This window comes from Periplaneta americana, chromosome 7 (genome assembly GCF_040183065.1).
Source record: "Periplaneta americana isolate PAMFEO1 chromosome 7, P.americana_PAMFEO1_priV1, whole genome shotgun sequence".
Classification (NCBI taxonomy): Eukaryota; Metazoa; Arthropoda; class Insecta; order Blattodea; family Blattidae; genus Periplaneta; species Periplaneta americana.
Window position 1 is genome coordinate 173,266,318 of NC_091123.1, and position 24,156 is coordinate 173,290,473.

Here is a 24,156-nt window from a genome sequence, read left to right on the forward strand (position 1 = left end):
GATTACTGACAACAATGTAATGCTTATTTTCAAACTCTTGTTTTCAGTCAGATTATAGATTTGAAGTCAGTATGTATGTTAAATAGTCGAGACAAGCATCAGTGGGAAAATATTCTTTGTTTCTTGTAAAACCGACAGATAATTTTCTCAGACAATGACTTTTGATAAAACCCAGTGGTACCACTATCATTTTTGCATTATGCGAGATAGCGAATCACTTTCTATCTATCCATCTAACTACCAAAAAGCTGAACTAACCTAACCTGTCACTGATCATCAACCTTGAGAAAACCTGCGGCATGTAACCTTCACATAAAACAGGCCACTTCTTGCATAGCCACTCGTCTGTTCATCTTTAAATGTCAGTGTCTTATCTGGGGTCATACTGTAAAACAAGCCAGTTTCATCTGTGTTCAAAAAGAGACTGTATTTTCTCTCTGTCCTTCCAAATTGTAGAAATTGTTGAGTGTGATACACCCAATTCCTTTGCGATGCTGATGTTTGTTTTTCTATTTTCCAATCACCATAATATGTGCGATACCATGTAAGTGTGCAGCCTAAATTTGACAGATATGAAATTTTTAGCAAAAAGAAACAAAAACCCGGTTTGTGCGACTATCCTCTATAACAATCATAAACTGGCGGTCTCTTCAGAGTCGTTATAACCGGTTTTGACTGTATTTTGAAGTGTTATTTTACTAGAGACATAGAAAAATTAAGTCTGTTGCAATAAAATTGATTGATCACGTTTTATTTTCAATTCTGGTGTGATTATTATTGCTTAACCTCATCCTACTTTGATAACTACGTAGGCTTACACTACAAGTACTGGTACACATAAGTTACACTCATTAATTCATATTTCCATTATTATTATTTTGTTTTTGTAACGGTAACTGCAAATTATTTTATTAGTTTCGTATTTCATTATCGCTATAATCTTGAATGAGTGGAGCGATTATAGTATATTTCAGTTTTTTTTTTGCATAAACACCCAAAAATAATATTACTATTTCTTTTTATCTTCGAGTTTATGGTGGTATTTAATATACTTCATTAAAATAATAAATAAATCTTATGTATTTAATATCTCAACAATGGAAAGATGATGTTAATTTTTCCAAAAGAACACAATAATGAAAGTGTAATACGTTTTGTTGCCTGCTAGGGAAGGGATGTGTGATAAGGCAGTAGCAACGATCCTAGTGGCTAGCAACTAGCAAGTTCAATTGTCAATGGATGCATATTCCCTATATATTGAGCTTTGTGATTGTATGTACTAGACTGTGATACAATTTAGAAAATTGTCTGAAGACAGGTTGGAACCTCATAAGTGATACCAATAAGGTATCACTCATGAGGCAACTAAGCCGAGAAATAATGAGGCAAGATGGCCAGTTCTGTTCCCCCCTCAATAAATGTAATAATACAGGGTGAACAATAAGTATGGAATATTGTTAATAACTTCTTAAATGTTAATTTTACAAAAACTAAACAACATTATAACTAACTAAACTCTATTACAGGTGCTTAAAATGAGAACCATTCATAGCCAAAAAATATCCCAGTCTATCACGAAAATAGTCCATTGTGTGACTGTTTTGTTCCACCTCATAACTACAATGGACTGTTTTCGTGATAGACTGGGAATGGGATACTGTTTGGCTGTGAATGGTTCTCATTTTGAGCATCTGTGATAAAGTTTGATTAGTCATAGTGTTTTGTTTAGTTTTATGTCCTATCAACATGATTTTACACAGCGGCGGTTCCTGTATATATGAGCACAGGAGCACGTGAACACCTTAAAAACCAACAATAATCATAGGTATTACTGAATTAATATTATTACATCTATTACTTTCCAATGTGCAATGATGTTCCTACATTTTTCGTCTCGAATGTCCCGTTCGAGTGTTGTGTCTCTTTAAATCTCCATTGGACAGGTTGATAGCAGCTCGCACAATTTTTCTGTAGCAGGGTGAAATAGCCTGAGGTGAGAATATTTTCTGGTTTGTTCCAATGGTTACAATAGCTCTGGCTCGCACAGGTCTTAACGTGCTAGTGACAGAGAAACAGAGATGCTCCATCTTTCTTGGGTCTGGCATCTTGTTCCTTTCTCCCTCTTTCCTCGTTTTCTCTCTTTACTCCTTCTTTTCAAAATATCGTTACGTGCGGGGGCTCATTCTATTGTCTATTGTTCACCAGAGTAAGGAAAATACAAGCTGCACTGGTGAGTATTGAAAGCTGAAACAGTAACACTTGAAATTTGGAAACGGACGTGTGTTAAATTAAAAGAGGATTAAAACATTCCTCCATAACACAATGACAGAAGATCGATTAAGTACATTGGCTATGTTGGCAGTAGAAAAAAAAAACTTGTTAACAACATTAGAGACTTCAATAATAAAATTATTGATAAGTATGTATCTCTCAAAACTAGGCGCATGGAGTTTCTCTACAAATAAATCCAGATTTTTAACACTATCTACAACAGCAGTGAAGGTGAGTCCTATGAATTAATTTTACTCTACTCTTGTTTAATGGTTTTAATTTCGGTTTTATATGCGTAGATTTATCTCTGACGTGTGACAAAGCTATACGAGAATATATCAATATGATCATTATATTTTTTTTGTGAACACCCATCAAAGAAAGACACGAGCCGCCACTGATTTTACATACTTATTTGTCTAAAATTTGAAGTCCACGAAACAAGCTTAATAAATGGTTAAGAGAGAAGAAACGGGAGAATGAGTAAAGTTTCTACACATTCATATGTACAGTTTAATGGAGATTTGAAGTATGTAAATTTTAATATAGGGTACCATTTAAATAAATTAGTTTACTGTCACACCCAGTATGTTTGAATAACTGTTTTCGAACATTGGCATAATATTATATTGTTTATCTCCAACAGTTTTTATATAAAACTTTTTTTTGTAAAATTAAAATTTAAGAAGTTATTAACAATATTTCATACTTATTTTTCACCCTGTATAGTTGCGAGTTGCTATGGCTGTCGCCGATTCTCACTTCCTACTAGCTTTGATCATATTATATGACAGATTGGTCATCCCCATGTTAAAAACAGTAATATGTAGAAGAGAACAATTGTTAGGATCGCCACTGTCAATTAGTAACCATTGCTAGATGAAAGTACATACAGTTACTCCATGCAATTTTTTAAAATATATATTCTTATAATATAAAAAAAATTATATATATTCTACCCCATTATTTCCTGGCCTAGTTGCCTCATAAGTGGTGCCTTCTTGGTACCACTTGTGAGGTTCAGACCTGTTTTTGGACAGTTGACTAAACAACATTCTTATAAGACATAGTATCGGATTTTGACTATGCATTTGTTCTTTTTACATAAACCAATACATTGTTCGCCTAACAAATTAGGAGAATAAAACCTCAAAGACATTAAGAACACGATACTGTACATTGAGGACAGGACAGGATACAAGGAAAGATACTTAGATATACAATACATAAATTAACACATAAAACACTTGTACAAACACAATATAAAATACAGATACATTCGTACAATAACTAAAACAAATACACGCACACACGCTCAAAACAATGATCAACTTCAGGGATTTAGAGCCATTTTTGGAGTCCTGTATTTTACAAATTGATCCATGTTATATTGTCCAATTTGCCGCACTGTGGGACTGTAACTCTTGTCAAGGTGAGTGGAATTCCTCTGTAAGATTTTTCAAAATCACAGACAGATATTCAACTTCTAGGTCTTCGTGAATCTGTGTAGTCTTGGTGTACCAATCAGAGCCATGAATAATCCTTAAAGCCTTGGGCAATTTGTAAAGGCTTCATCTTATTTTCTAAGACATACTGCCCATGCTGGAGCAGCATATGTTAAAACTGGAAGGATCAAGGATCTATAAAGCAACAATTTGCGATTTATAGATATTACGCCTGATTTGAACAGGGGGGAAAAGTTTTACTGTTCAACCCATGGCTTTGTCCATGTAATTCAAATTGGAGTTATGTGACTTCTACTGTCGCTAGATGGCAGCATAGTAAAATTGATAATAGTTGTTGCCTTCAAATCCCACAAAAGTGATCTGAACACTCAGAAGAGATGTTTCTCAAGCAAAGTATAGCCTAAAATCTATTTCACACACATTTTAGGTAAATAAATATGATTTTAGGTAAAATATTACAAGGTATCAATTTTAGAAAAATCTGAAGTACATTTCATATAATTACTCAAAAATCCTGATGGAAACAGTTTGAAAACAGATCTGAAATCAGCACGAAAAATGCTACAAGAATCATCCATTCTTTATCTTTTAACAAAAAATATGTTTAATTTTGTTGACCAGTGTAATTTACAGCAATGCTATGAAATGTCGCAAAAAAATACGTTTGGAGAATGACACTTACAGAGTAGAATTCTTTGCATAAAGGCATAGCATTAAATAGATGTCAGAATTGGTGTGAAAGACTCATCAGCTGTTGTGTAGTGGACACTGGCAACGTCGCATCTCTCACTACCAACATGCAAAGCTGTCAGATGGTAAGTTACAACAGCTTGGATATAGCAGCCGAAGTCTACAGGAGGCACTGAGCCATGGGAGCTCATGACTGGAGGGTCGCAGAAAGGAAGAAACAATATGGCTTCGGATTAAGAACATTGAATTCGTTGTGTTTTCAGTCATTTTTCCTATGCTTATGTCTCTTTATTTTTTTTTAATGTCAACAAAGTAGAATGAGGCAGTTGTCCAGCAGTCTAATCAAGTGTATTTATATTGCCTGTTTCCTGTAGTTATTTTTATCGAGACCGGAACTGAGTAGCAGGAGATTGCTGTTGGGTTCTCTGCATACAGCACATTCATCAAATGGGTAGATGTCTGTTTTATAAAGATGAACATACAGGCAGGGGTGTAGTACATCTAGAAGTGGCTCAAAATAATGCTATGAGATTAATCACTGATGCAGTTAAATCTACCCCAATAACAGCAATGCAAATAATAACAAGGAACTATCTCATAAAAGAGGAGATACATAATATATCACTGTTGCATTATGAAAGAATTATAAGGTTACCACATGATACATAAGCTACCAATTCAGATGCAGAAAATTGAAAACACAAAATGGGTTTCTACAGGCAATCCAGAAACTAAGATATATTTAATTTTAATTTAAAACCAGAGAAGTTCCTATTACCTAAATCACCATTACAATATAACAATATAAATTATAATACAAATTTAATTAAGAATTTGAAGAGAGAAAAATCAACTACACTTGAATTAAAACAGATTGCTCTTGAAACTATATAAATTCCACAATTTGGGACATCTGGCCGAAATCTACGGCTGACCACTAGGATCCAGAATACAAAGCAGAGGTTAAATTAAAAATACAATATGATTGTGGAAAGAATATGGAACAATGATAAATTTAAAAATAAAGTACAATTTGATTTCGGAGAAACATGAGATAAAACTACATTGAAGAGTAATGAAATGAAGTAAAAAAAAATTACATAGTATTATACAAGTGATTGTGTAAAATGGATAATGAATTTCTCAATACCATTAGACAAATTTTATTATGTCCTCATTAAAAAATTTAAGAGAAAGGAGAATGGTTTTGGTTAACTTAAATGAAATTCCCCTAGCGCCAAAAAGAAGTCCTTTCACTTCCCATGTATTAATATTCATTTTGTATCTCTCACTGAAGTGAGGAATACATGGGTTGTAAATACCCTGACACATATTGGTTACACATTTATACAGAATGGCTCCAAATATCAAAATGATGAACCAGCTGGGGCTGGAATATAGTCCAAATTATTCACTTTTTATTTGTCTACAGTGAGTCCTACTCACTTTGATGGAGAAATTGCAGCAATCAACAGGGCATTAACAGAACTTATTTATCAAATTAATATGTTCAAAAATGCTGTTATATTTAGCGACTCAAATTTCTGCAATCCAAGCCATAGCTTCAACGAATATTCCTACAAATTCCAAAATTTCAGAAATTCAATCAACCATACACACAAACAAAATAAAATCCTGTACCTCCAATGGATCCCTGCCCATTGTGGTATTAGGGCAATGAGATTGCAGATTGTTTGGCAAAGAAAGGAACTAAAATATTACAAGTACCCTTGAAGATATCTTACCACAGTGTCAAATCGTTCATACAAACACAATTTCAAATAAAAATTCTACAGAAATTTCAAGAAAACAGTAAAATAAATATTGGTCGGTATTGCTTACTGAAAAGAACATATGCCTGATTCTCCTCGACATGATGCAGTAGCAAAATTTCGGATGCTAACTGGCCATGACTGTTTGGCAGCACACCTGTTTGAAATTGGAATTTTTCGTTCACCAAAATGCATCCTGTGTAACCTAGAAGACTCTTTGGTGAATCAAGAATATTTACGAAAATGTCCAGCTTTGGCATCAAATCTTTTGGATTCGGACTCTGATAACTTTGAAGTGCCTGGGCAATAGATACTACTACTAGAGACAGACAGGTATGTTCAGTGGCTAAAATGAAAGCATCAGTAGCTTCTTTCCTGGGTTTATTATTTTGGGTTTAAAATTGGAACATTAATGTCGTACACGACACAATTTGCACACAGAGGGTTTATTTAATATATAAAATTTCCTATGCATAATTATGTACATATTATTATTACACATAATTAGGAACTTAAAATCCAGACGTTTGAGATGGGCAGGGCATGTAGCACGTATGGGCGAATCCAGAAATGCATATAGAGTGTTAGTTGGGAGACCGGAGGGAAAAAGACCTTTAGGGAGGCCGAGACGTAGATGGGAGGATAATATTAAAATGGATTTGAGGGAGGTGGGGTATGATGATAGAGACTGGATTAATCTTGCACAGGATAGGGACCGATGGCGGGCTTATGTGAGGGCGGCAATGAACCTTCGGGTTCCTTAAAAGCCATTTGTAAGTAAGTAAGTATTATTATTACACTAGATCATCTCAAAAATCTTTTCCTATAACATGTTATAGTCATTTGTCTTTGAGTTGCTAGGCAACAGACAATTTCTGTATCTATTCTCTTGTTGATACTGTTCTGGAACACATTTCAAGAATTATTTGCTGTATATTTACTTGCGTTATACAGTGCCTATTATCTTAGTTTCTCACTGCATTTGATTTACAGTGGATATTGTACAGGGCATATCAAAAGTCCGGTAACACTTTCAATATTTTATTACACAAAAACTACTAATGATAGCACTTTCAAACACACGTCAGTTTAAAGTCAAACTCTTAAAGTTCGTGGCAGCGAAATTTTCAGCGACGAAGCGACATTCCATACGAGTGGGAAAATTAACAAGCACAACCGTGTCTGGGGCACGCAGAAACCTCACACAATCATTGAACATGAGCGTGTTTTCTGCAAGTTGTCAGAACGAAAACTGTATGGACCTTTCTTCTTCATCGAGGCTACTGTGACTGGACATTCATATCTGGACATGTTGGAGCAATGGTTGGTGCCTCAACTTAGGCAAGATCTCGATGACGATTTCATCTTTCAGCAAGATGGGGTTCCGCCACATTTCCACAATGCAGTTCGTGCTTATCTGAATACGGAGATGTCTGATCGTTGGATAGGACGTGCTGGAGTAAGGGACAGATGTTTCATGACATGGCCACCAAGGTCACCCAATATGACTGCATGTGACTTTTTTCTATGGGGGTATCTAAAGGACCGTTTGTTTGTACCGCCTTTGCCACGTGATTTAGAGGAATTAAAAATCAGAATTCGAGAAAATGCCACCACGGTCACAGAGGATATGTTGGAAAGGGTATGGGAAGAGTTTGATTATCGTTTGGACATCTGCCGAGTCACTCGTGGTTCACACATTGAATCTCTGTAAGGTGTAAAACGAACTTTGAGAGTTTGACTTTAAACTGACGTGTGTTTGAAAGTGCTATCATTAGTAGTTTTTGTGTAATAAAATATTGAAAGTGTTACCGGACTTTTGATATGCCCTGTATAATCAGCTTATAGCTGGACACACATATTAAGAAGTACGTCAATGGAATGTGTGATGACACAATCGTAATTCCAGTGCTGCTTCATTCTTTCTTTTTTTTTAGAAAGAAGCATGAGTGCAAAGTCAGCTGCTGAATACCGTAAATATGTGAAGTAAAAGATGAATGGGTGGTAAGTAGTAGTGCTGCATCAAACTGTTCAAGTGATTCAATAATGGAGACTAAGCTTTGAAGACAAATCTCACTTGGGAAGATCACAAATATACAGAATGATGCTATATCACTACACTGGAAGTGCAACCCTCTCCAGTAGCAGCGAATTATCAGGAAATCTTCGCTACTTCTACTAATTTAGAACTGTGTCTAGATCTGTATGCATTGACTGAAGCACAGTTATAGAAAAAAAAAACTTTTAAAACAACATAATAATAAAGTAAAGAAAATAAAATCTTGTAAATTTAAGGTCCATGTTACAAATGTTATCGTTTTTATTAAACACTCAACAACTGAGAAGACGTGAATGTACATGTGATGTTAAATTACGGGTAAAATGAGAAGCAGGCCCAACAGGAGAAGTCCAATAGCGTCGCAATGCCTCTCTTATTTCAGAAGGAGTTAATGGTGGTGCAGATTCAATCTGTAACATATAGTTAGTGTAAACACAAGTTTCCCATCACCCAATATTCTAGCAATAACTATTTTTCAACATTAGATTTACAATCAAGTGGCAAATTTGACTGAATAAGATCTTCACTACTTTACGGTATCATGTGAACATTAAGAAAACTATAAAAACTACCCATATGCCTAAAATTGTACAGTTTGTTAGAAAACTAATTAATAACAATTACATGGTTCGAAAGAGACATCAGATCACAAAATATATACTTCCCTCTGAATTTAATTTAATCTTTTTTAATAAAGTGGTATATCATAATCAGCTTTCATCTTCTTTGTGTTACACATTTTGTAACCTCAGTTGTTCTTACCTGTCTAGAATCCAGAGTCTGGTGAGTAGAATATCCTGCACTTGGCAAATAACGACTGAATGCAACACCAGGACGTGCCATGTTATCCTGTCGTACTAGGAGAGTCAAATCCATAATTTGTGCCACCGTTTCATATGCCATATAGCCTGAAAGGAATCACAGAAGTTGAAAGACTATCTAAAGCAACAATCCACTACATTCAAGGGGACATTAATAATAATAATAATAATAATAATAATAATAATAATAATAATAATACAGTAATTAACAATAACTACATAATAACTTCTCATAGAAGAGTCGATATAATTGCCATCAATAGAAGAACCCAGAAAGCAATGGTCTTAGACCCTACGATTTGCTTTGAACATGACACGAATCAAGCACTGCAGATAAATGATGACAACCGAGCTAAATATGTACCTTATCTTCCATACCTCAGTGAAAAATATGGCATTTCGCTTTACAACTGGGATGTTACAGGCTTACTATTTGGAGCGAGGGGTTGTTTACCAAAATTTACACGTAATATCCTTAAATCCTTTAAAATTCCCTTTTATGAGGTTCAGAAGATTGTATTGGAAATTCTGAAGGCCTCTCTTCAAATTCTACACTATCGTCTATATGCTACTGGACGTATGGGACGAACTTTAATATGGCATCGATGTGTGTCATGTAATGAAGAAGCCACATCGAACACTTGTGAAGGTGTGTCCGAAACTTGGATAGTTTCTGTTTATTTTGATGTATCACACATTATTTATTCTAATGGCCAGTTTGTCCAAGTAATGTTTAATTTTGCTTAACGAATGTTAAATTAACAGTCTGTTTATTTTTAATGCTTTGTTAATGTATTTTCCATTTGTTCAACATAATTTTGTTTAAGATAACCAACACTTAACTATAACGTCTGTTAGCACTATTTTAACTACTCAACAGCAGTTGGTAATGATTCTAAACATGTAAGACAATTTTTGATTGGCTAAAATTAATCTTTAAATTCTATATTATAGAGTGAGTCATGAAACTTGCATAAAATGACAACCTGTTACAGTAGGCCATGCTTCATAAACAAACAGTTGACAAATGAAAGTTGCAGATGATGTGCTGAATAATAATTACAAAGTAAGGTTATATTTCCTCATTGCTATTATGGATACGAAATACGAAAGAAATAAAATAACACTGATGTATTTAAACAGTCCAAAGTGTTTTTTAAATGTTATATTACCAGTCATATGCTAAACATTCCCTACAAAGAGACACAAAATATTAATTTCGCAACTTCTGTTCGAACAGCTGTGGAGACATCGGCCATATTTAATTAACTGTTAAACGAGTTAACTGCCCGAAATCCTACATTTAAAATTAACTAACTGTTAACAATCTGTTAAACCAAACTGGTTTTGAAAACATACAATTTTATTAATTAACAAACTGTTTAGAGTTTAAGAGAAGTTAAATTTTCTAACAATACTTGAAAAAACCGGCCATAAGTGTTATATTTTTCTTTATGCAGCTGCTTAAAACCTGATGAATCATTTGTAATTGCCCTGTATATTTCATTTCATATGTCCAGCATATTGTATCTACTGAAATGTTTTAAGTATAGACAGTGAGGGAAGTGGGGAAAAACCAGAGACGATATGCTACCCCAAGATTTTCCCCTGGCATGCGATTTAAAAAAGAGCATACCCCCTCTCTAACAACATACACATATATGATGTATATGCCACAACAAATTGTTTCGTGCAATCAGTACCACGAATCTTTGAAGCTTATGCAACACATTACATTTCTTAATAAAATAATTTCAAGTTACTTCAGTTATTTACTAGATTATTTTACAATGTCCTTTGAGACTTATCATTTAAAATAATGTTAAAGCTTCCAAGTGCCTTACTTAATTTTTAATAAAAAGTGCAACAACAACAAAAATGACAGTCACTAAATTGGCAACAATGGTCACCACAAGCTACACACCACAGCCTTCTATACTTGAAATACTACCGTTGTAAGCATTCTGGGGATTGACTTGTCAAATAAACGTGTCTAAATACACGTTGAATACAGTTCCAGAAGGCTGTGGTTTACATTTACGAAGCAAACAGATAGTACTCTTTGCTGTGAAGAAATGTATAAACAAATTTTTACGAATCACATTTTTTCAGTGATGGTATGTCATTTTTCACTAATGACAGTCTAGTATATACAGTCACGAAGCTCAATACGTAGTAAATATGCATTCATAGATAGTTGCTAACCACTAGGATCGCTACTATCGTCTCATCACAGACAATGCTAAATAGTACCTGCACAGTCTATTGTTCCTAGTACCCTCATAAACTCAACCTTCATGACTGTATATACTAGACTGTGCTAACAGTATGTTTTCTGGCTGTTATGTAAGGATGTTACCTTTCTCGATGTGAACATTCTTTTGTTAATTGTTGACATTGTTAGCTTTTGTTTGTAGAATGATCGAGAATAAAGAAAGATTGAATACAGAAAATATTTGTCTTGTAATGAATATTACATTGGCCATAGAAACCAGTGGCAGTATTCCATACCGGCGCATACCGTCTCACTTCCCTCACTAAGTATAGGTCATTCATTATCTCGTGAAACCAAATGCTTGTGTGCACCATACCATATAGTAAGAACCTTATAGTGGGGGGTAAGCAAGCTCGCTTGCTACAAGTGGCAGTGGAGCAAGGGAGGAAAGCTTCTCAGTCCACTTTCTTCTGCCCCTGATGCGCAGGAAGGTTTCACAAGATGCCGAATGGCCTATAGTAGCCTTACAGAAGTAATCGTAGTGAGTGTGACAACAATTATACAACATAACCTTACTCAACAAGTCATACGCTGCATCACTGATTTTAGGAACTTCACTGTTGACATCTGATTTTGATCGCAGCCATTCCCGAAACTTCGGTCCTGATTTCCTGCTTGCAAATGAAGCTCTACGTGCATTCACGAACTCCAGATAACTACAACATTAAGAATGTATCGTTGAGTCTCTCAATCATAGTGTGAAGTGAAGTTTCTGAACATTTTCTGTATATTTGATACTAGAAGTGCAAATAAACATTATATCTACAGAAAGATGTTTCTAATGTGTTATATTGTTAAACTAGTTCGTTAGTTTTCTTTCCTATTTTATTAAATTTATTTCTTGCATGTTTCAATCTAAGTTATATTTATCACACTGTAAAATGAGAGTCTCATCCACCACATACATACTAAAAAGTTAGGCTGAAAATTTAATTTTCTATAAAGGCTCTACTTATAATTACTACCGTTAAGTGGGGTAACTTTGAACGCTGAGGTGACTTTGAACAGTAATTTAGCTCCTTTCTAAATTAAATTCTGTACTCAATTGCGTAAAAACTGTTTAAGTTGCCAATAAATTAGTTCAGTTTTTTCGAAATAGGGTACAGTTTTTAATTTAGAAGGGCGCTAAATTACTGTTCAAAGTCACCTCGGCGTTCAATGTCACCCCACTTTACGGTATTTGTTTACTAGGCAACGGATGATTTGTTGATGACACTATCTTGAAAAATAATTTAAGACGGTATAAAAATATTTTTATACATTATATTATATTCTGCATAATATGTTGTTGTTTAGTCAACTGTCCAAACAAGTTTGAACCTCATAAGTGACACCAATAATTGCTGACTAGTAACGTATTACACTAATCAGACTTCAGATGTATTCAAACAATTGTTCTTTCTATGACATATATCGCCAAGTGAGATGTACTGCCTGATAATAGATGTACAGATACAGAAATAAAATTTGGAGCTCCCTCATTGTACAAGTTTCGCTTACAACACACTACGCATGTGCAATATGTATGTATATGTTACTTGTGGACAGTCGTGCGAAATTTTACCTACATACAGATAATCCCATCAAGACTCACTTATATACCACTTACAAACGGCTTTTAAGGGACCCGGAGATTCATTGCCGCCCTCACATAAGCTCGCCATCGGTCTCTACCATCATATCCTACTTTCCTCAAATGCATTTTAATATTATCCTCCCATCTACGTCTCGTCCTCTCCAAAGATCTTTTTCCCTCTGGTCTCCCAACTAACACTATATGCATTTCTTGATTCGTCCATATGGGTTACATGTCTGTCCATCTCAAACGTCTGGATTTAATGTTCCTAATTATGTCAGGTGAAGAATACAATGCGTACAGTTCTGCATTGTGTAACTTTCTCCATTCTCCTGTAACTTCATCCCTCTTAGCCACAAATATTTTCTTAAGCACCTTATTCTCTAACACCCTTAACCTCTGTTCCTCTCTCAAAGTGAGAGTCCAAGTTTCACAACCATACAGAACAATTGGTAATATAACTGTTTTATAAATTCTAACTTTCAGCTTTATTGAGAACAGACTGGTTAACAAAAACTTCTCAACCGAATAATAACAGGCATCTCCCATATTTATTCTGTGTTTAATTTCCTCTCGATTGTCATTTATGTTTGTTACTGTTGCTCCAAGATATCTCAATTTTTCCACCTTTTCAAAGGATAAATTTCCAATTTTTATATTTCCATTTTGTACTATGTTCCGGTCACGAGACATAATCATATACTTGTTTTAAGTTTTCTGAAGGAAAGACTATAACTTTCGTTCACCTTTGCTGCGACAATCATTTGATCGAACTTGGCTGTCCATGGATTGTAGGCAGCACTGATCTATTCCCCCCCCCCCCCAATCTGTATTTCAAAATTTAAAAAAGCAAAGCTACAAAACCTACACACTTGATATAGCACTATTAAATAACTAACCTGGATTGATTCAGCTCTCTTGATGCACGTTCTGCACGCACATTTCGCTCATATTTCACAATATCTATGGGAAAGGATGACGTATCTGTCAGTTCACCTGTCTGGTCAATTGACTGGAGGAAATCCAAACACAAACGACTTCTCTTTTTTCCGGTTCCAAGAGATGTGTCCAATTGCAAATCTCCTTCCACTGATGATTCTCCAAGAACATTGTTGATATTGCTCTTTAAATCTCTCACTGCTGTTACAGGAACAATATAATATTATCTTAATAAAAAGTTATAAATTAATCTCAACAATTTAAATGAAATATTAGGATAGTCATGTGACTAACCAGGATTCATTCATAAAATATCATCCGCTAATATTTTAAAACCTTGACAATAACAAACAAGAATAAAGAACTTAATAAGTAAAATTATACACAATTTGTTATTTGAAACGTAATTACACTAGGATGACCAGACATCATGTTTTTAATGGAACTGTTCCCTTCTTCAGCCTCTCGTCTGGCATCCCAAGAAAAATGTGAACGAGATGCTATGTCCCATTTTTTTTAAATGTCGTCCCTTTTCCTAAATATTAAAAAGAAAAAGTTTGTTTCATGTTTTTTGTAAAGCCCGCGATTTATTCTAAAAATTAGTAGGCCTACTTCAAGTAATGTGAAATCCAATTGACACAAAAGTATGGTACTCATGGTGCAGGTGATTGACCTGAGTCTGGATTATGTTAAAAAGTATGTAAAGATAATTGTTAATTATTGAAATAAATTTCTGGCTGGCATGATAAAAGGTCGTGCAATGAACGCCCATTGATAAAATGTCGAATCATACCAGCTTGAAACGAGTGTCCTGTTTCTTTTTTTATTTTGAAAATCTGGTCACCAAAATTACACAGAAACCTGTACCAAACGAACAATGAAAGTTCTATACAAAAGCTGTGTGTGTGTGTGTGCATTTTTTCCGCATACTGCAGATAGATAGCAAGATTGTGACCCATTTTCAAATTGTACACCATTTTGGCAGCCATATTATGCATGATAATATTTATCTACTCCAGCGTTTCTCAAACTTTTTCGAAATGGGGACCATTTTTTTAAGTCAGAACAGTTCCGCGAACCACCTTAGTCTTCTTCCCTTCGAAAGCAAATTTATAATTTTTGTAGCATATTTTAATACCAGTATACTTGTATTTTAAAATAAAATGAATTTCCTAAAGAAGTAGAGAAAGAAGCGAAAGAAATAGTATTGAAAAAAGTTCTGACTAATTAAGTTAATGTTAATAGAAGAAAATTCATTTTTGTTTCTTTAATAATTCAAGGCACTCGTATTAGAATTTGGATAATCTTTAACTTATTACTATAACTAAAAAAATTAATAAATATTGGTACTCGCATTAATGAGATGGATGAGCCTGCTGATTCTTGCACAGTTGTTCTATACTTGGATGTATGCTGGTAAGTTTAAGTCGGAGATCGTCACATACTCGAGTCGATTTCGGTACTTTGTTTTTATTAGAGTTAGTGATGAAAACCCTTTCTCATACAGATGCGTAGAAGCAAACTGAATTATAATCTCTAAAGCACCATTGCACAGTACACTGTATTCTCTTTTCACTTGTGATGAGGTCCAGAAATTAACCATACCTTCAACTTCGAATTTCATTTTAAGTCTGGTGTCATTCGAGAGTTCAATTAACTGTTTTCTTTCACTTAATGAAAGTTTGTTAGTTTCAATATCGCAATGAAAGTGATCACGATCCCATGAAAATCCGTTATATTAACTTGAAAAATAAGTTTCAAATTGTGACCTCAGAGTTGTATTATTGGTGTACGACGTACAGTACGTGACCATTTCAATATGAAGACTGGGTATCGGCAAAACTATTAAGAAAGTCATAAATACATGAAAAGGTTCGGTCCTCTGTTATGAATTCGTGTGGTGCCTTGCAGGGTTACATGCACCAGATGTGCAGGGAAAAGATGGCGAGAAACACCACGTTCATAGTGCTTTAAATCCCTCTTTTGTTGTTAAGAGTAGAGTGGGAAGTCGGTAGACAGGTAGGGTAATAAATTTCATAAAATGTCTGTACTGGGAGAAAAAGTGAAAGGTGACTGTCATGTGTCATTTACAAACTCCGAGATTTTAAGCTATAGTGTGATACGCAATTCGATTTGAATTTTATTTTTTCTTCTGTCTTTTTTGAAGGACCACAAGGGCAGACCTCGAGGACCACAGGTGGTCCGCAGACCATAGTTTGAGAAACACTGATCTACTCCATTAAAAAAAAAGAGAGAGAGAAAGATCAAACCAAAGGCCTTTTTGAAGAGTGGCGATACTGCCTGTTGAAGCTCCAAAATCCAAATCAACTGAACCTCTTCAGCTCAAGAAGAGATCTGCTTGTAGCTTTTTAAAATTTGCACAACTTCAAAGTCTACATTAGCCTACCAGTACTTTCAATGCATTTAGGGGATTAATCAAAGTATACTGCATGATTTTGGGTATTCAGATATGATCATTCATTATGGAAACATTACTCCGTGGGATACAATTCAGTGTTCTATAGCCTATCTGCTGCAAATAATAATTAAAGACTTTTAAGGTAGGAGTATGTATGATATGGATTAGAGACATAAGATGGGACAAGCCTACATGCATTCAGACAACAGGTATAAGCCTGACTTCAAATTCTTATGGGAGCAAGAGATGACCGAAAAAAAAAAAAAAACTCCTGGAGCCCTCCATTATGGACAGGGGTCTTTTATGCGCCATAAATCAGCAACACGGGCCTCTCAACTTTACTTTGCACCTGGAGGAAACCATTCTAAGGATTTTATCACCCTTCAGAATCATTGCTCTTGGCTTGGTTCGAACTGTGAACCTTGGATCCTCGGTAACTGCTAGGCATCAATAATGCTAAGGCCGTGTCTCAAAGCTCAAGTCCATACTACACACTAGTGACTAGCAACTAGGTGACTTGTAAATTACACACTAGGGAGCTTTGAACATGTATGCTTGAAACATGGCCTTCTTTACAGATTATTTTTTCTAAAAACCATGACATCACGGTGCAGCACTAAATTAAGAAGGCAGTGTCCTAATGCAATTTCATTACGAATTATGTGAAAAAGATAGACATATATTACAGTAATGTTTAAAACATTGTACAGAAGGTACTAACAATGCCAATGTTCAAAGTTAACGTGTTAGTCTACATTATAGCCTATTTACATTATTTCACTTCCAAAGCATTTTCAGATTTAATAATCCCAATTGCTGATGAGGTATCCATGTTTGTTTAGTGAACAAGTCAGCAATCAAGCAAGCATTTTCGTTTACTAGCTACTACGGACTTGATTGCTATGCACTATGTAGCTTTGGATCATGACTTCTGACATCACATCCGGCTATTTAATCAATAACCTAGTTCACTTCAACTGAAAATGTAGCTTTGAGACACGGCCTAAGTAATAGAGTATGTAGCTATGATCGCTGAACTCACAACACTGTGATTTGCTGGAATTAAAGTGACGATAAAAAGGAACCATGCAATAATTAGAGAAATAAAGAATCAGCCACACACTTATGTGTTCAGTTACCGTACCCAAGTACTTAAGAAGTCTCTGAATTTTCACTCTATCCTTTCTCAATAGGAATAAAATATCTTCAGGACCAACACATTTCACACCACGCATTGCTGCCACATCAGCAGCCTGGTTAATTAATGTTCGTTGCTGTTGTTGCACCACGGTCTCGATAAGGCATGCTGATTCCAATAAGGGTGCTTTGGCATCTCCAAACCCGTGCATCATACTCTGAATTTCTGCAACAAAGTATCCTAAAAAAATAGAAAAAAAAAACTTTTCATAATTCCCATCACTGATCTTTGACACATTCATAATGACATTTATCTGGAAATATTTGAGACTTGTGTTATAAAATTTTACTTCAAGCGTACCGTAATACGTATGCAAAAAAAAAAAAAAGTCTTAACTTGCAGCCTTTTTACAGTATGATATATAGCCTAGGTTATGTTTCATTTTAGGAAACATTTCTAATTTCGCATCTTTTTTTTTTTTTTTTTTGTGGTACTGTACAAAACTTGATATACTTAACGATATCTATATCACAAACGCAGTGAAGCTTAGGTAACAAGAAATTAATTCTATACATTTTGATGAAGGCATTTATTTTGTAGTTTCTAAGTGATGAACATTTTCGCTAACCTTCAACTGTAGTAATGAGTTTGGTGTGATCAGGTGAAGTTAGGTTGGCGGCGGAGTCCTAAGCAGGACGTCAAGGAATCGCGTGGTCGATGACTGGAATTTCCTACTCATTAATTTTTAAGCAAAGATTATTTCAGACGTGGCCTAAGAATCCCCATGATATACTAACCTTTGCTGATTGAAGGATCAGTTCCAGAATTCGCTTCAGATGTATGTATTACGTTGTTCATTTTCAGAAATAAATTAATGGTACCGAACTTATTACAGAGGCTGGTATATCCTGAGGCGGTCTTACAAAAAGACGTATTCAATCACTGAATGTTTACATATGTTCAATTAAAGTGTTCCAATTACGAATTAAGATTTCAATTTTCATTCACTCTCCCAATGTCGCCAACTAGACTCTCAAAAAACACGCTAAAAACAGTGTCGAAATCGCTAAATGGTTATATTACCAATGGAAAATGATTTTACCTTACCATTTTCGTGTTAAAATAAACTGCTAAATCCTTATATCAGCAATACAAAATTCATAAATTTTACCAGCTAAACTAACACGTAAAAAACACCATATTTAGCGGAGAAACCGCTCGATTGGTGACACTGCATTCTCTAGTCTAGTCGAGGCGGTTGCCATGGAGACGCCGTGGGCGGAGTCACGCAGGGTTGCTAGGTGACGGCATTACATCATGAAACAATACTAACAATACCATCCCATCGTACTCGTCCTTTCACAATTAGGGTGATCAGATCAAAATGTTCAAAAGCAGGACATTTTGAAAAAAAGCCTGACAACACATTAAACTTCTTTTCATTCACCGAGAACAACAAAACAATTGAAAAACACAGTAGGCGTACCTAAGCTAGCCATTGTTATTAATCTTACAATTTCATTGTTCTTACTTCTGTAAAGAAGAAATCCTTCAGTAGCTTTGAGGATTTCAATAAATAGGTGTGAAATTCTTTAAATGTAAAATACTGCAAATTATAATGTACTGTTACAATACCCTTTACCGGTACTCCTTCTACTGATAGTCTGTTTTTTTCATCTGACCATTGGGTGTTGATTAGTGAAAATATCCTTTCAACACTGGCATATTGTGCAATTATTGAAAAAAAGAATTGACATATATACAGCCAGGTTAGGAAACATTTAACATTCACAACCTGTTCAAAAATGTACTCCACTGAAAATCTATTTGTTTTCAAGAAAAATTCATCTTGCTTCAAAACAAATTCTTTTATAGCACAGAATTCATAAAATGTATATTTTCTATATAACGACTTTTGACCTCATATGTTATCTTATATAGACTCTACTGTATTTCAATATTGGGTACATTATGTTGTTGAAAGGCAGAAAGCCGGACATTTTGGCTTTATCGTAAAAAACTGGCTGGACGCTCACAAAATACTAAAAAAGCAGGACATGTCCAGCGAAATCCAAATGTCTGGTCACCCTATTCACAATAGCCCTGCCAAGACTTTGGAATTCGCTACCTGAGTGCTAGCATCAGGGACTGTCGAAATAAAACTCAATTCAAACGTAAACTTACAATTGAGACTCATTCAGACAAGGCTTCTTGTAAATTGTTGGTAATTTCATCCCTATATAATTCTACGTTTAAGTTGTATTTCAGTGAAAGAAAAAGACATTATTTCTTTGTTCTTAACTTCTGCAATAAACTGTCTAGCTTTATTAATCAGGTAATCTTTTAGTACTTTAATTTTTATTGTAATTATAATTGTAAATTTAATATTAATTGTAATTATAATTTCAATTGTATTCTTATTAATTGTAGTTGTTATCCCCTGTGGAAGGGGAAGAAAAGGCCTGATGGTCTTATCTCTACCAGGTTAACCCTTCGTTACTCGCGTTAAATTTCGTAACGCCAGTACTCACCTGGATTACAATGGTAATCCACATTTGTTTTTGTTTGCAGACATGGTTTAAACATTGCAATTAGATTTAAATGTTAAGAAATATATTGTTTTCAGTTATTACAGTAATGAGAATGGATATGTTGCGCATAACGGAACGTATTAAATATAAATATTAATAATGAAACGTATTATAGTACACAAATTGCATTCAAGTGACATGTTTACATAATGTTTCCACACTGGACGTGTCTATGAGTCATAATTTATTGTTGCACCATAGTTATGAGTTAGTTCACTATCATCATAATTATGTAGGTTATCTAGAATTGTTGCTCATTCGCTGTTTGAAGGTCACCCGATCTCTTGATGTAAACTCTCCCACAGGAAACGCAAGTTCACTACTGCTGACCTTTGTTACGTCATATTTGATAACTAAATACCTCACTCAGGGGTGTAGCAATGAAAAAATTCAGGGATGTAACAATCATTTACACTTAACATATAATATTTTACAGATGTTTTTGCAGTTCAGATTTAACGCACATGATAGCCTAATCTACATCTGATTCAATTATCTAAGTAGGCCTACGCATTTCTTCCATACAGTTCAAACAAATTACATGTTTAGTAAGTCAAAGAAAATAGAGGCCAGCGTCGTGAATTTCTGCTTACATCATAGGCTGAGCATAACTGTTCCAGGACATTCACAGCACATTTAGTTATATTATAAAATGATATTATTTCATGTTTCTAGCTGCCTCCCGTTTCCTCATCCATTGCCTTATCATAATGCATGGTTGATATTGCTAACAGTGTTTTTTTTCTTTGGTACATACGAAATAATTGTGCAGCGTCATTGAATCCAAACAATGTACTGTTAACTTGCCTGTCTTAGTAGTTGTGAAATGAGGAGGGATTTCTCTTTTGTTTTCTGTCTATGTTCCTACAAGTGTAATTTTGTCATTTTCTAGAAGATCTAAACACAGAGGTATGCTCATGAAACAGTTATCGGTGGTCACATTTCTTCCTGTTCCTTTGATGGGATGAACCAGCCTCTTCACCACTGCATGTGCACTGTTACTTCGGTGAAATGGACAGTCTGGTTGAATACCAGCATAAATTTCCAAGTTATGAGTGTAATATGTTTTCACATCCACCTTAGCAAAAATTTTGATCCAACATTTTGTTGGTTTAGTAGGTATATACTCTTCATGGGACATCGTCCTCTGAATGCAACCAACTGCTCGTCTATAGTTACATATTCGCTTGGACTACAGCACTTTTGTGAGTTCTGAACAAATAACTCTAATACTTCACGTATAGCAGCCAATTCATAAATTTCTTTCCTTTCCTTTTGTCATAAATGTTATCAAAGAGTAGACATCGTAACAAAAATTAGAATCTATTGTAGGTCATTGTCAGGTAAATTGACTCTATTCCTGTGCTATTTTTATCCCATAGTTCTCTTACGTTCAGTCTTCCCGATTTCAAGGCGTCAGCAAAATACAAAATACCCAAGAGTGCCTCAATTTCTACGTCATTTGTTAATTTGCAATCTCTGTCACGTCCGTAATTACGCTTCACTTTTTCAATACAAATATTAGTACCCTTACAATTACATTGATTATTATCTGATCAATAAAGCAGTCAAAACTCTCTGTGTGGGTCCGCGCAATTCTTGCAGCCCTTTTAGGGCTCGATAAATGAATCACTATATTTTGTGCTCGTCTTCTCCCTCGTTGAGCTACTGGTTCTTCCTGCGAAATTGTAGTCTTTTTTCTATCTGTATAGCAGTTTCCATCATTTATAGACATTAGTCTTTCATCATCACCACCACCATGATCATCATCATCATCATCATCATCATCGTCTTGTTCTGAATTAGAATCGTGAACTTCATTCTAAAGATCTCCCCTGTTGCTTTCATCATCACTTTCATTTCCAATGCCATCATCCATATCTTCATCCAGCCATTTGAAAATGTTGTTTGTAGTTTCCGTACCCATTGGAGCAAACTGCGAAGAGGATGGAACGATGTCACACATTTTTTCATAAACTTACTGCATTGCATCACTTATAACCATATTAAAAACTATTTCACTTACCTGAACAAAAAACTGACGTCAGTACTCGCGTGGATTACAATGGTAATCCACTCGGAAAAATTGTGCATCACTTTATAAAACTTCGTATAACTTTCCAAAGGGTTGCGACAAATACGTCTAAACACCAGTAATGCCTCACTTAGACTGTGATGAGAAATTGCATTGACGCTCAACTACGCAGTGCTGCAGGCAGTGACGTAATAGAGGATTAAATATCAGTGGATTACTATTGTAATCCACGCGAGTACTGAAGGGTTAAATAAATAAATAAATAAATAAATAAATAGTAAATACAGGGCAATTACAAATGATTCATCAGGTTTTAAGTCAAATATTTGCGAAAACTATGGATGTAATATGTTTGTGCTAAGAAAAACTCTGTAAGTTTACTTTTCCATTGTTGTAACTCTGACGATTGTAGACAGATGACAGCACAAGCATAGTTAATATTGTATATGCTTTAAAATTGTGTATGCTTTAAATTGAATAGTAATCTGTATAGCTCTGTTGATAAATTGTTTGTGTTTGTAATTTGAAGTAGTTTGCATGATATGTATGATCAATTTCTGTGTATCACAACTGGTTGAATTGTTTATGCCTTAAATTTAATTAACTTACTTGTTTTGTATTATATATATACCTTAACTGATGAATGATCGTTTGTGTTTGTAAATTTAATAATCTGATTGGCTATGTATTTTAGTAGAGCCATCGATGTAGCTCAGTCCGCAGACTCGCTGGGCTGCTAATCCGGAGCTGTGTTTGGGTTTGGGTTGGATCCCCCTTTGGTCTCTTCCGAGGTTTTCCACAGCCGTGGGACTGAAGCCGGATGGTCTATGGCGAGTCCTTGGCATCAACCCCTTTGATTTGATTACCTGGTTGGGTTTTTCCGAGGTTTTCCCCAAACAAACGGCAAATGCCGGGTAATATTTTGGCGAATCCTCGGACCTCACTACATCTCGCCAAAATATTGTAAAAAATTGCACAAAATTGTAATTGTAATATTGTAAAATTTTGACTTGTTCCACATCTTAAAGCTTCATTGCTCATGTAAGATGTATGGAATTAACTAAATAAATGAAAAAAAAAAATGAAAATTTCAAAATGGTGTCTATGCAGCAGAAAGCATTCGCAGTTTTGGAATACGAGATGTCATTTTCCATTGCTACCATAAGCGTGCGTTCCGGAGACAATATCCTGGAACTTCACTGCCAGGTCACCAAAGCATTCTGTGATGACATCGTCAATTTAAGGCAACTGGTACCGTCAGTAAACGTAATACTTATATGCCGGTAAGCACTGATGTACTGTTGAGTTATTTCAATAAATAAATAACGACTTCACCGTGTTAACATTATAAATTTTTGATGTTATGTTACCTGATTAACCAGTTTCGATGTTGTTTGCATCATCCTCTGAATCCACCATAACAAGAAACTTTTCCATGCCTAAAGATCGGCATATCCTGGTAACTGTGTGTCCATAAATGATAAGAAATTACAGGACTTAAGGAAGTTACAATTATATGTGCAACATGATGAAGTGGCAGTAGCCTTCTATACAGAAATATGTCAGCAGAACTCTATCAATCAATCTTCTTAATGTATCCAGCTGTTTGCTGACAACATAAAGTCCACTATAGTCCACTGTAGTCTATTCAGTTGTTTTTCACGAGACATGAGGGGTATTTTGATCGGTGTTCATTATAGATGCCTGTTGCTAGTAGCCAGAGGTGGGGTGTAGTCAATATTGTGAATTTTATTAGTAACAACAATGTAATTTATTCGTCACAACAATAATTCCTTTCTACAATTCACCTTAAATGCTCTCGTCAACAATTGGATCTTCACTCAACACAGTATTCGTTATAGCACTCCACCGACGACAATGACAATTTACTTGGACTATTACGCACAACAATGAGCTGTTAATCTTAACTAATATTTACAATGCACTATTTACAAATCAGAACTACCAGTTCTCAGTTCACAGTTATTCTATCTCAGTCACTCGAGTTCACAGTATCTCGAACCACAGACCTTCAGAGACAGTTCACTGTACTCGAACTCGGGTCCCTCCAAATGCGGTCCACTGCACTCGAACTCAGGTCCCT

The 24,156-nt window shown here is 35.1% G+C and overlaps 1 protein-coding gene across 1 annotated transcript; it reads right to left on the bottom strand.

The window, feature by feature from the left end:
• Positions 1 to 8,488: 8,488 nt before the first annotated feature.
• Spt3 (Transcription initiation protein Spt3) lies at positions 8,489 to 18,456 on the bottom strand. Its single transcript, XM_069831873.1, has 6 exons — positions 18,224 to 18,456; positions 17,433 to 17,666; positions 13,830 to 14,070; positions 11,871 to 12,010; positions 9,021 to 9,166; positions 8,489 to 8,668 (listed from the first exon to the last, which is right to left on the bottom strand). Exons 1-6 carry the CDS (start codon positions 18,282 to 18,284, stop codon positions 8,531 to 8,533), a joined length of 960 nt encoding a protein of 319 aa, XP_069687974.1. The 5' UTR covers positions 18,285 to 18,456; the 3' UTR covers positions 8,489 to 8,530.
• Between the last annotated feature and the right edge of the window lie 5,700 nt (positions 18,457 to 24,156).